This window comes from Apium graveolens, chromosome 7 (genome assembly GCF_009905375.1).
Source record: "Apium graveolens cultivar Ventura chromosome 7, ASM990537v1, whole genome shotgun sequence".
Classification (NCBI taxonomy): domain Eukaryota; kingdom Viridiplantae; phylum Streptophyta; class Magnoliopsida; order Apiales; family Apiaceae; genus Apium; species Apium graveolens.
Window position 1 is genome coordinate 22,635,287 of NC_133653.1, and position 14,662 is coordinate 22,649,948.

A 14,662-nucleotide genomic window follows, 5' to 3' on the forward strand; every position below is an offset into this window, starting at 1 on the left:
AATTTTAATCCTCGCCTTTCCGTTTTCATTTTCAACCATGTCGAATACTTACTTACCTACTCAATGATATCCATTTTCATATTCGGTCATGACTAACATCCTCTTTAAGTTTCTAGACATCATTAATTCTTCTCATTATGTAATAAGGGCTCTCTTCACATTGTCTCAACTTCCAAAATTCATTCATTCGATCCTTCTCATCAGTTGTCCTGAAATTTATCATCCTCAATATATCTTTTCCTACTTAAAGTGTCGTCCACCACATTGGCCTTTCCTTGATGATAATAGATTTCTCAATCATATCCCTTAATCAATTTGACTATAGCATCTATCTCGTGTTCAGTGTAAGAGAAAAAAAAATTCAAAATTTCCTCATAAGTTAAACTCTTTATCCCTTTCAGTGCGAACCTTATCGCGATTATTCTAGACTATTATTAGAGCACCTTATGTCACGGTCCTTAAGCCGCATAGACATATCATTATACTTCACACAAAATCCTCTTCTTATCATCAAGTATTTCTAACACAGGGTTGTTACTAATCTTACCTTCACTTTTTGAAAATCTTATTCCTCTAATTCATACATGCTTGGTCTTTCTTGAATTCATTAGTACCTATCCCGATAATGTTTCATAGAAGCGTACCTCACTAATCACGTTGGTATCTCTATTATCGTTTTTCTATAACCATGTTAAAGATCCTTATGATAATAACTAAACATGTTATTCCCTTTTTAAAACAACTTACTCATTACAATTCTCCGATTGCACCAACATAGCACTAAGTTTTCAGTCTTATATTACAACATTCGGTTGTCAACTGTAGCACTCTTTTTTCGGAAGGAAATCAGCCTTGGAAGAATGATTTTTACGATATCGATGTAATCACTACACCAAATATGGCCTATTGCAAGCACAAAATATAATTGTGTTGCAGAAAATGTTGCAGTAGAACAAATTTTTCAACTCTATTGTAATAATTTATAAAAGTGTTACATAAAATACGTAAGTATTGCATGGTTAAGGTCCAATTTGAAAAAATTGTAAAACGTGCAACATATTTCAAATAATGTTGCAATAATAGTAATGCTTTTGGTCAAATTGACCGAAAACACAGGCGGGAACACTGAAATTGGGGGTGGCGGGATACCAAAAATTATTTTACACTTTTATTTTGGCACCAAAAATTGAATACACTTTTATTTGGACAAAAATTCACCCCCAAGTCTATTACAAAAAAATTCACCTCCTCTCTCTCAGACCTCCCTTGCATCTCTCTCTCACACCTCCCTCGCATCTCTCTCTCTCTCAGACCTCCCTCACATCTCTCTCTCTCGCACACCTCTCTCACACCTCTCTCACATCTCTCCCTCACACACCTCTCTCACACATTTCCCACATCTCTCCGTCGCAACTCGAAGCTCATCTCGAAGGCTTTCTCACATCTCGAAGGCTTGAAGCTCATCTCTCTCACTTGAAGCTCGATTGAAGCACGATTAAACTCGATTAAAGCTTGATATAAGGTAAAACTCATCTCTCTCACTCTTCAAACACTCCTCTCTCTGATTATTTATGAATGCATGTAAACATTTTGTATATTTTTTGTGTTCTTTTGTATTTTGTTTTTGTTTTGTGTTTTGTAAAATTAGTAGGTTCTTGGTCTGACTATTTCTAAGAATTTTGGTTTAATTTTTTGATGTTTTAAAGTCAAAATACCCTGTTATTTTAAGTCAAAAGTGCCCTGTTCTTGGTCTGTTTTTTTGTGTTCTTGTTGTAATTATAAGTCAAACTGCCCTGTTCTTGGTCTTTTTTTTGTTCTTGGTTCTTGTTGTTGTCTGATTGTGTTGAAAACTTAAGTGAATTTTGTGGTTTTATTTCAAAAAATTTATGTAGAACATGGATGTTGAAGGAGAGAAATGGGTAACACTTCCCAAGTACAGTGATAGATATAGGAAGGGAGTTGAAGCTTTTGTTAACCAAGCATTTTCCCGATATGCCATAGGAAACGAGCTTAAGTGCCCTTGTAAGAAATGTGGTAATCATATTTGGAGTGGTGCTAAGGCTATACACGAACATCTAGTCTATAATGGTCCTTGTCCCCATTGCGTTGAATGGATTTACGAGGTCTCAACCCATGAGATAGACATGGTTGCTGATGAGATGGATATTAATATAGGTGTAGGTCTTGGAGATGAATTTGATGCTATGATACACAATGCATATAGTACTAATAACGTTACTGCCCATGTTGGTAGAATAGGACTAAACGATGATGCAAGGAAATTTTATCGCCTTGTTAAGGAGGGTGGACAACCGTTATATCCCGAGTGCAAAAAATTTAGTCGATTAAGTTTCTTAGTTAGGCTTTATCAACTAAAGTGCATTCATGGATTTAGCGAATCAGGATTTAGTGACTTACTTGAATTGATAAAGGAGGTTTTCCCTCATGTAAATCTTCCGTCTTCTTTTAGTGCGGCAAAGGGTATGATTAAAGACCTAGGACTTGATTACCAAAAGATACATGCATGTCCAAATGACTGCATGCTCTTTTGGGCAGAAAACGAGAGGCTGGAGAATTGTGCTAAGTGTGGAACATCAAGATGGAGAGTAGTTGAAAAGAAGGCGAAGGCCAAGTCTGATGCAAACATAGAACTAGCATTGAATCCTAAAATCCCGGCTAAAGTGATGAGATACTTCCCTTTAAAGCCAAGGCTGCAGAGAATGTTCTTGAGCTCTGATTTCTCGAGCTCAATGACATGGCATGTTTATCACGAAAGAAAGATGGACGGTTAAGGCATCCGGCTGATGGAAAGGGTTGAAAGTCGATGGACAGTAAATATCCTGAATTTGCTCCCAAAATGCGAAATGTACGATTGGGTTTAGCGGCAGACGGTTTCAATCCATATGGATCAATGAACGTATCTCATAGCACCTGGCCAGTAGTGCTCGTAAATTATAACCTCCCCCTGGTTAATCATGAAACCCGAAAATCTAATTCTTTCAACCTTAATCCCTGGTCCAGTTTATCCCGGTAATGAAATTGACGTGTATATGCAACCATTAATTGCAGAGTTGAAGGAGTTATGGGCTGTTAGAATAGAAACTTATGATGCCAGGTTAGACAACACGTTTAAGCTACACGCAAGCCTATTATGGACGATAAGTGATTTCCCTGGATATGGGATTTTATCCGGTTGGAGCATGAAAGGAAAGTTGGCTTGTCCTTCATGTCACTATGAGACCTCATCAACATATTTGAAACATAGTAAGAAGGTTGTGTATTTAAACCATCAAAAGTTTCTCCCTCCAGATCACAAGGGGAGGTCAGATAGGCGCAGATTTAACGGAGATGTGGAAATGCTATCATGTCCTGATATATTAAGTGGAGCAGAAGTTGAAGAACTATTGCGTGGTTACGAAAACGATTTTGGGAAGCCGCTGAAAAGAAATAGAGGAACATTAGATTGCCCTGTCAATTTTTTTCGAGCTACCATATTGGAGCAATAATATGGTTAGGCATAACTTAGATGTTATGCACATTGAGAAGAACATTTGTGACAAGATTTTGGGGACTTTGTTAAATATCGGAGGCAAGACAAAGGACCATCTTAATGCTCATCAAGATTTGGAAGAAATGGGGATTAGAAAAGACCTTCACCCTGTCAAATGTGATGATAAACATGTTAAAATTAGGGCATCTAGTTTTGATATGACCAAAAAAGAGAAAGAGATCTTCTGTTCAGTTCTAATGAATGCTAAGCTACCATACGGATCTGCATCAAATATCAGCCGCTGCGTTCAAATGAAGGAGCGAAAGATATCGGGTTACAAAAGTCATGACGCGCATTTTATTCTGCAATTTCTATTACAATTTGCTGTCGTAAAAACTCTGAAACCTGAGGTAGCAATTCCATTAATGAGGCTGTGAGCATTCTTTAGAGGCATATGTGGAAAAGTCATTGAATTAGAAGATGTTGAAAAATTGCAGAAGGAAATAATCAAGATACTTTGTGAGCTTGAAATGATTTTTCCGCCTGTATTTTTCGATATAATGGTTCACTTACCAATTCATTTGTGCAAGGAAATAGAATTTGGTGGACTGGTGCACTTAAGGTGGATGTTTGGAATTGAACGGTATTTGTGCAAATTGAAGTCATACATTCGGAATCGGAGTAAACCTGAAGGGTGTGTAGCAGAGGGCTACTTGGTAGAAGAATGCCTTACATTTTGCTCTTGATTTTTTTATGAGCAGTCTAAGAGTGGGACCGATACCAAGGACAGTCATACAGATGGTGGATATCCTATCGGGTCTCGGAGAAGCAGAGAAGGAAAGTTTATACATCTGGACAACAAGACATGGACAAATGCTCATCGGTACATATTATTCAACTGTGAAAATGTGGAAATCGAAAAGCTAAAAGAGTAAGTTCTAATTAATAACCAAAAATCAAGATTAATTAAAAACAACTTTAAGACATTATAATATTGTGCTAACTTGCTGCTAATCCAATTGTAGTGAACACCATACCCTTGTTCAAAAAGATGACAAATTAAAAGTATAAGCGCGAAAGAATGCTTACAACTGACTTTCAAAAGTGGTTGAAAGATGTGGTTCAAAAAAGAGATGGAATTTCACTGGAATTGTCCTCGTTGGCAAGGGGCCCTCTTCGTTCGGCAAAGAGATTTACTGGGTAACAATGTGAATTGATATAGATTTCACACCAAGCTCAGAGATAGTAGGTGTACAACGCAAAACTCTGGTATGTTCCTTACTGCCTTAACCACCAGTTTTGCGAGTGCAAAAGATAAGAACCTAATAGTTGGGGATGTGGGATACTACAGTGCAATTGAGGAGATTATTGAAGTGGACTACTGGGGTGCGGTGTCAGTAGTGCTTTTTAGGTGTTGTTGGTACCAAAAAGCTGGGGATTACTATAGGTTAGCAAGAGTGAACTTTAGTAGGTTATGTCAAAAGGAAGATCCCTTTGTCCTCGCTACACAAGTACAACATGTCTTCTATATTGAAGATCATACTGAAAAGAATTTGCAATTTGTTCTTCAGAAATATCCAAAAGATCAATACTCTGAAGTAGAAGATGAGTTGACTACAGCAGAAGAAGTGTCTGACATAGGTTATATCCCGCGAGTTGACATACCTGATACATTCACTTGGTCTAGAGATGATGTCCCGAAAAGACAATTCCCTGTTACACCTAATGAAGACCTGGATGATATTGATATATGACATGGCACTGATTTATAATTTGTTTATGTAATTGGTACTTAGAGTTTGCTTTGTAATTTGTTAGTTGAATGAGTTGGTCTGTAATATATTTTGAACTTGAGTTGAACTTGAGTTGGTTTGTAACTTGAGTAGTAATTTATTTGGAACTTGCGTTGGTTTGTAATATATTTGTCTATTTTTTACATGAGCCTCAATTAGTTTCTTGTTTTTTTAATTTGTAACATTTAGGACTTGTATTTATATCACTGACAATTTGTTTGTACTTTTTAATTTTCAGGATGGCAAGTACAGATTATGTTCTCAGGTTCTTTCACAAGGGAACTTTTATAAAATCGAAATATGTCGGTGGGACCTGTAAAATGATTTTGGAGTATGTTGATGCAGACCGATTATCGTACACGGTTCCGATGGAGTATGTGCTAGATGTGCTGAAATACAAGGAAATTGGTGGTGTTTATGTGAAGAAGGTTCCTTCAGGTTGGCACTTGATTCAGTCCGATGCTGACTTAACTGCATTCCTAAGCAAAGTTGAAGGTGAAAGGTTGGATTTTTATGTCGATGATGTGGTTGACCAATCTGTAGAGGCTAAGCAACAGGTTCAGCCCCATGTAGTTGTGCGACCAAGAACACAATTTTTTGAAGGTAATAGATTTTCATGTTGATGATGCATTCAATTTGTGCATGTTAAAATGTTACATAGTGTTAAACTGTTATTGCATTAACAGGTCTACAAGCAAAACGAAATTTTGTGATAGTGGATGCCCTGCAGAAACAGAGGACAAGTCGCCGATTGGCTCTTGAAAATTTGCAGGTAATTTTTCTTTATGTTTTCATGTAATTACTCTTATCAGTTATGCCTTGGATCTAATTATTATTTGATCCTAAAGTTATGCTTCAATGAGAGTCCTGTTCTTTCTTTTTATAACTCAATTTTGCTGTGGAGTTCCAGGTGCAGAAAATTCCTGTTTGATTCCATAATCTTTGCAGAACTCATCCATGATTGAATTCTTGAACTCAGTGCCATTATCACTCCATATAATTTTAACAGAATCTTTGATCAATTTATCCAACTGTCTGATATGATCAGTTAGGGTAGATGCAGTTTCAGTCTTCTTGTGCAAGAAGTACACCTAAGTGTACCTTGTGAACTCATCCACTATAACCATAACATATTTCTTCTTTGTAATAGACATGACATTGACTAGACCAAATAGATCAACATGCAGTAGGTGATAAGGCTCAAGAATTGAATACTCAAATGAAAGAAGATTTTCTTTGTTTTGCCTTCTGACATGAATCACAAAGGCCATCAGGACCAAATACTGTTTTTGGAAGTCCTCTCACAAGATCTTTCTTTACAAGCTCATTTATATTGTTGAAATTTAAATGAGAGAGTTTCTTGTGCCAATTCTAGCTTTCTTCAATTGATGCTCTACTAAACAGACACATTGCAGAACCATTAGTACTTGTTGAAAGTCTGGCTTTATAAATGTTACCATGCCTGTATCCTTTTAGAACCACTTTACATGTTGAATTACTTATAACTTCACAGTGTTCTTCAAAGAAATCCACATGATAACCTCTGTCACAGATTTGACTTATACTCAACAGATTGTGTTTAAGTCCTGAGATAAGAGCTACTTTTTCAATGATGACATTCCCAGGATTAATCTTACCATATCCCAGAGTTTTTCCAATTTGCCATCTCCATAAGAAACTTCTGGGCCAACTTTCTCCACAAAATCTGATAGCAGGGCTTTATTTCCTGTTATATGTCCTGAACATCCACTGTCCAGAACTAGGATGTTCTTCCTGTTGCCCTGCAATCACAAAGACCACTAATGGTTAGTTTTAAGGACCCAGACTTGCTTGGATCCTTTGGCTTTTTTAATTTTTTTAATATTTGCAGCGGATTTAACATCAGAGTTTATGCTAACAGATTTCTTATCAGTATTAACAGTATCAGACTTTGCATCATACTTTACACTAGAAGGAATTAAAGAAAATTTCTTCAAAGAAGGTTTTATCTGATAATAATCATAGTACAAGCTATGATATTCCTTACAACTATAAATGGAATGCCATATACTATCACAATGAAAACAAGGATTTTGTGGCTTAAATCTAACAGACTGACTCTTAACTCCTGACTTAGAAGGTAAGGAGTTTATATTCTTATTCTTCCTGTAAAAAGAAGCCAGATGGTTAGAGTTTCCACGGTTATAGCACTTCTTTCTAGGAGCATTAGGAACAGGCATATAATTGTTACTTTTATTGACACCTTCCTTTTCATTCCTATTTTTCCTAGCTACCTTTACCTTGTTTACACTGGTAACCTCTTTCAGCTTATGTTTAAGGTGCTTCTTTGTCATTAATCCTATGTTAACTACAGTTGATTAATCCTCTTCTAATTTGTCAGAAGTTGACTCTTCTATTACTTCTTTCTCAATATCTTTCATCTTCTCAGAATCATACTTTACAGTTTTAGCTACAAATTTAACAGGATATACCTTTGGCTTAGCTTGTTCATTTCCTTTTTCACTTTTCTCATCTCCATAACCTAAGCCCTCTTTCCAGTTTCCACTACTTAGTATATCCTGAGTTGTTCAGCAGAGTTAGTCCAAGTCCTGATAATCTCTCTCACTTTTTCTAACTCAGTTTTTAGAGATTTATTCATTTTTAGCACTTCATCTCTAACATAGAAAGCATCATCTCTATCCTTCTGAGTTTGATGGAACATAACTAACTCTTTTTCTAAATAATCATTCCTATTTTTAAAAGCAATATTTTCAGAAGTTAATCTTTCACATGTTAAAGTTTTATCTCTATAGCTAATAAACATGGTTTTAAGATATAACTTCAACTCAGTAATATCATCCGTATGAAAGGCATAAGTTGTTTGAGGTACCTTTAACTTAGCAGCATCAGAACTGCTATCAGCATTTTCCATCAAGGCATAGTTCTCCTGATCTTCAGAATCTGAGGTGTCTGTCCAGATTTTCTTCTTTGTGACAAGAGCCTTGCCTTTATCACTTTTTCCTTTCTTACAGTCAGGAGATATGTGGCCTTTCTCACCACAGTTGTAGCATTTGACATTTGAGTAATCTCGTCTGTCATACTTTCCTCCTTTGCCTTCAGATTTTCTGAAGCCCTTCTTATCAGAACTTCTACCTTTCCTGGAAAACTTCTTTCCCCTTCTGAATTTCCTGTAGGTTATCTTTGTGATACCCTTCACCATAAGAGCACACAACTTCATCATCTTTTCATCAGCATTTACTTCAGGTAGACTTTCAGTTTCTGAATCATCATCATCAGAACTTGATGATTCTGAATTAGACTTTATGATGAGAGCTTTTCCTTTTCCTTTCTTTGAGACCATTACTTTGGGGGATTCCTCCCCAGCATTAAGAGCAACTGTTCTTGACTTTCTCCCATGTCTCTTACTTCTTTGATCCATCTCAAGTTTATAAGTCTTGAGCATTCCATAAATTTCATCAAGAGTAGTTTCATCAAGAGCATAGTTATCTCTTATAATAGTATCTTTCAAATCCCAACTTTCAGGAAAAACAAAAAGGAATTTCAGATTTAAATCTTCAATGTCATATTCCTTGTCCACCAGTGACAGATCATATAAGAGTTTGACAAACCTTTCATATAAGTTAGTTAATAACTCATCACTTTTTGAGTCAAAGTGCTCATACTCTTGAGTGAGTATAGTCCTCCTGTTTTTCTTGATTCCATCAGTTCCCTGACACCTTGTCTCCAAAGCATCCCATATCTCCTTTGCAGTCTTGCATTGAATTACCCTATTTGACATGACATTATCAATGGCACTATGCAGCAAATGCCTTACCTTTGCATCCTTGGCAATAGATGAGATATTTCAGCTGTGTATTCACTTTTCTCCTTTGGTATGGTCTTTGCTGGCTGATCTACAACTACAACAGAGAGCTTCATTGGCTTATGTGGTCCTTCATTAATTCTGTCAAGGTATTCTGGATCTGTAGCTTCCAGAAATATAGCCATCTTCACTTTCCATATGGGATACTCATAAGGTCTCAACATGGGAACCCTGATAGGCTCATATCGACTATGGGTTTGAGTGTTTGGAGTTTCTTCAGTTTTGGCGGGCTTGGTTGGATTTTCTGCTTCTTCAGACATGATTGTTTTGGATCTTTACTGTATGTGTGTTTACAGAGAGGCTCTGATACCACTTGTTAGGTCATACAACACTGTAGAAGGGGGTTGAATACAGTATAAAATACAATCAAATCGATTTAAAGCACCAGTAACAGAAAACAGATGTATTCGATATAATAAACTCTGTTACAATGGAACTGTTCTCTCTCAGTGATGAACAAATATCACGACAGCTGCTAGGTTATAATTGTATGATCTTCTCGATGATCGTAACTCTTATAGAGTAAACCTATGTCCGTGTTTATATAGACACACAGTTACAAGATAACTTCTAGTTGATATGGAATATAATTCTGTCTCCTAAAATATATCAACCAGATATCTTATATAATTCTTCTAGTCCTCTAACTCTTTCCATGCATATCTTTTTCTTGTATTAGTCTCGATCTTTTTTCCTGTAAATCAGCTTCCTTCCTTAATTGTTAGTCCTCCAGTACTTAAGTTCTGATATCCATCTTCCGATTTTATCTTCTGATAATCTAAGTCCTGATATCCTCAAGTCCTGACTTCCAGTAAGTTCTGATTCCAGTAAGAACTGATATTTCCTGTTAGTTAAGATCTGAAAACTAAACATGAAACATATTAGACATGATATCTCAAATATATCCAACACATCTTGTCATAGTGTAGCTTCGATTAGTCAAACTATGAACCTTTTTTTAATTAATTTTTCATACAATCTTTTATTCATGAAGTCAAGATGCAACTGATAACTCCACATAATTAGGATTATAAGTAGATTAGGTTTATCCATCGTAGTTAGGGTATATTTCTTAGTGACATACTAAGGAATCCTAGGAACATGATGTTAGTCGAAAGTGCTGAAGTCCTAGGAACTTATTCATCCCATTATGAAATTCTCGCACCATCCTCGCTTTCTAAATCTTCTTCTTCATCATCCTTACAGTCAAAAAAGTCTTCACTTGATGAATCATCTTCCTCATCCCCCTTTTATCCTAAAATGTTGAAGATGCTTGAGCGTAAATTTAAAACTTATTTTTTATATTCCAATCCATCCACAACTTTCCTAAATCATCATAACTGCTTCCAATTTTATTACCATGTTTTTTTGGGATCAATAAAATAGTTGATGTTATTTTTTTAAAGAATCCCTCCACCCAAAAGGAATCAACATTTATGTAACCATGTATTTTATTGATTTAGAAAAATAGATTAAATACAGTGTTAGGTCCAAAAGATACATACAAAGGGGGGGGGGTGAATGTATGTTCTTAATTTTAAACTTAAAATGTAGAGGAAAATGAAACTTTAAAATAAAATAAATAAACACAAGAGATTTCTCTGAATAATTCTTATATAAAGATATTAAACCACAAAAGTTTGCTTACACCTTTGAATATAGATTCAAAGTTACAAAATGATAGAGACAATACAAATATATAAGCTATCAAAATAATGGTTTCTTTCTATCACTGTAAAAACCTATAACTCTTATCAAATGATAATAAATACAATTAAATAAGCTATAAATGATGAGTGTATCTAGATGTGTAAGTATTTAATGGTGATTAATCAATTGGGCATGACCTCTCCTTGTCAAATCATTGCTTTTGTGTACTGAAAATAATTTGCAAGAGCTTCGCACTTTTCAATGCTGGAGAGATGTACTTCCAATCTGCATCTATTTGATTATATAGCCTGGTAGGTATGGACACAGAGGAATGTGGCTTAATATTGACCAAGTAAATTGATTGACAGCTTGTATTCTTGTACAAATTGCTCCCATATGCTTTTCCTTTAAGTGCTTGCGCTTAGAGTCATTTCCACACTTAGTTTCTTAACAAACAAAGGTCACATGTGCCTCTAAGGTTAGTAGGACATGTTACTTGTGACTACTAGCTAAAATTTAGCCTTTAGTATGTTCAAAAATGCTTCCAGTTGCGCCTACAAAGGTCTAGGACATGTCACTTGCGCCTAGAGTGAGTAACCGTGTCATTTTCCTTAGTATTTAAAGCTAGTTGCGCCTAGAAGGACCCATGGAGTGTTACTTACACCTCCTAGCACCCAAGAATGGGTTTTCCTTAGAATTATAGGGTTACTTGCACCTACAAGGGAGAACACCTCACTTTCGCCTAGAGTGAGCTGAGTGCATTTCTAAGTTAGTTTTTGAGCCCATTTCTTCCCTGTTGCTCCTACTAGGTCAAGACCACTTATAGTACTTAGTTTTTGAGCCATACCATAAGGTACTTTCTCCTAATAGGTAATAGTGTATCCTAGGTGACTCCTACTACAAGGTAGTGATCATTCTGACTTATTTTCTATAGAGTGCTTTAACCCTTAAATTGTCTCGTCTTCACAATTTCTCTCCGAGTCTTCGTATAAACCATATAATCTTCATATTGAGATACAAATCCTCACTTAACAATCCTTCTAATAATAGTACTTAGTTCCCCTTCACGGATCATTGACGCCTAGTGCAATGGTTTGGTTCACAAGCGACTAGTTCCGCTCGAAGGCCTTCATACAATAAACTTTTCATAATATTGTTAAGTCTTCTACCATATACAATCAACTTCATTTAGAATCCTTTAGATCTTCGTACTAATCCTAATAACCACTTTGAATGACTTCAACCTTATTCCTCTGTTGCGTGGACATATTAATGAACCTCATACGAACTACTGTTAATGTCTTCTTTACTGCAGTTACAATGATCATTGTGTATATGCCCGATAATCAATCTGTACTGATTCTAGCGGAACATTGATTATTTGCAAGTCCTTTATTCTATGTTGAGTTATCTAAACTAGCATTGTTGAGTTATTTATACAACTACAATCTTGCTCAACAATCTCCCCCTATTTGACTGTTATGCCTGGCAGTCAAATAATAATGGAGAAGCAACAATTTAGAGGAAAAGTTAACTAACTCCAAAAATAGATCTTCATTCAGCTTTTAACATTCAGCTCTGGACTTGTAAATAATTCTCTGTTATTCCTTCTACATCTTCCATAAACCTTCATGTTTAGAACAGAACTGGTTCTTCTCTCCCTTAAGTAAAGTTAAAGATAGATACGTCTTCCAAATTTTATCTTCAATCTTCGGATCTTCCTATAGAGCACATAGAAAACATTTTGGAACTCAGAACCAATAATATCCCCCTAAGATGAAGAACCTCCCCCTTAGTACAATAAAGGTGAAAACTCTCCTCCTTAGTATAAGAGTGACTATTTTTTTTATATTATCTTCTATAATTTCTATATAATATCCCCCTTAGTTCAGTAATCCTTTAAAATGTTTCAGAGCAGAGGGGTAGGACCACACAACCAAGTGAAGAGATTATAGTTGGTAACCATTCTCTCACAGTGCACGTGTGTGATTTCTATTTAGTGATCTCACGATGTGTTTCACTCCACTCTACACTCAAGTGTTTTTCATCCAGTCTCACATTGTGTCACTCTCACAGAGCTCCAAACATCCAAGTGTACCTGCAAGAAAATACTTTTCATCAAAAAGTTTCCTTCCATCTTCAAGGATGTAAACTCTCATTCAAGATATTCAAAAATATTCCTTCTGAGAGGGGAAATTAGGATTCTTTTAAGTGTCATAATTCCTGATATCCCTCAACTTCCATGAAGAAGTATGCCTTATAAATTCGTCAACTATTATCTGAGTCCTCATTTACAAGTTTATTGTAATAACCCCAATTTTTGGGAAATTTTGAAACCCTTATGAATAGTGTTTTTGCTGAATGAGAAAACTTTTCATGCCACACTATGTAGGGGTTCTGATATGGATATTCTGGGATATTATTAGTACTCTATGTGGTATATAAGTGTATGTAAAGATCGTCAGAATCCAATTCTGAACACTTTGATTTTCCCGGAAATCCACAAGATACGGAAAGAATTGAGAAAAAGGTAACAGGATAAAAAGGATTTAAATTAAAGGATTATAAGAGAGGATCATAGAAGGAATACAATATATTGAGAAAGGTTAAGGGAACCTAAGTAATAAGATCCCGGGAATGATCCCTCAAACGATAAACGAGAACGAAAGATAAGCGAACCGTAAAACAAATAAGTGACCAAGAGACAAGCTTGTACAAGAAGCCAGGGATTGTGACATCATCAAACCACAAGGTGTGGACAAGTGGGAGCATTATGACATGTGCAAGGTGACACAAGCATGACATGGGAAGGAAGGAGGTGTGGTGGCTTTTTAACCACACAAATTCAAGGGCAACAAGGTAATTAACTAAATCAAACACAAAAACAAGCCAACCAAGCCAAGCAAAATCATTTTCATCAAAATCAAAAAGAAACCAAGGCATGGTTCATCATGCTCTCGGCTTTTTACTATTGCAAATGGGCAAGAATTCAAAAACTCAAGATCCAAGCCTCCTAAATTGGTGAGTTAATTCCCTAATCATCTTCATGCTTAGTTAGGGCTATATCATGAGTTTAAGCCATCAATTCCTTCTCCATCTTCTCCATTTAATCAAAGAAGAAGACTATGAATAGTGTTTTCAAGTTTTTAACTTGAAGTTTTTCTTGTTTTTCTTGAAGATCCAAGCATTCTTAAGACTTCTCAAAGCTTCTTAAGGCTTCCTAGCTCCTCCCACCACTCAAAGGAAGGTATACCATCTCCAAACCCTAGATTCCTATATATTATAAGATGATTTTGATTAGTAGGATGATATTGTAGCTTGTTGTTGTGATTAGAGTTTGGGATTTGAAATGGTAGTGAAATGGAATGGTAAATGTTGAGGTTTTGATGAAAAGAACTTAAGTATGATTAAAGTTAAGCTTAGGCATAAGTATGAATGATTAAATTGAATTGGTTGGGGTTGTTATGATGTGATAAGGATGGATGTTGGTTGTATGTTGGATTTGAGGTTGAATTGGGTTGTGATTGTGGGTTGATTGTGAGATGATTTGGAGTTGTTTAAAATTGGGTAATCGCGTAAACATAGCCGTCGTAACGTCCGATTTTCTTTAGACTGTTTTTGTTCATAGCATTAGGACCCGAGAACCCCCTGCTAGATTATGACCATTGCCATGTCTAGATAGCTCATGTTACGAGCTTCGTTTTGATATGTAGTTCGTTCGATTCCGATGCACGGTTTAGGAGAAACGACCGTTTCAAGTAACGGCGTTTCGCGAATGAAACTTTTCCCCTCGCCTTACTTTGAAACATAGGTTAAAGACCAAAAAGGGTTAATTAATGTATGAAACATTTATGGTAAGTGTGTTAG

The 14,662-nt window shown here is 36.0% G+C and overlaps 1 protein-coding gene across 1 annotated transcript; it reads left to right on the forward strand.

The window, feature by feature from the left end:
* The first annotated feature begins 1,895 nt into the window (after positions 1-1,895).
* Positions 1,896-2,792, forward strand: LOC141673395 (uncharacterized). The gene has a single exon (XM_074480139.1). The coding sequence runs from the start codon at positions 1,896-1,898 to the stop codon at positions 2,790-2,792; it is 897 nt and encodes a 298-aa protein (XP_074336240.1).
* Positions 2,793-14,662: the final 11,870 nt, after the last annotated feature.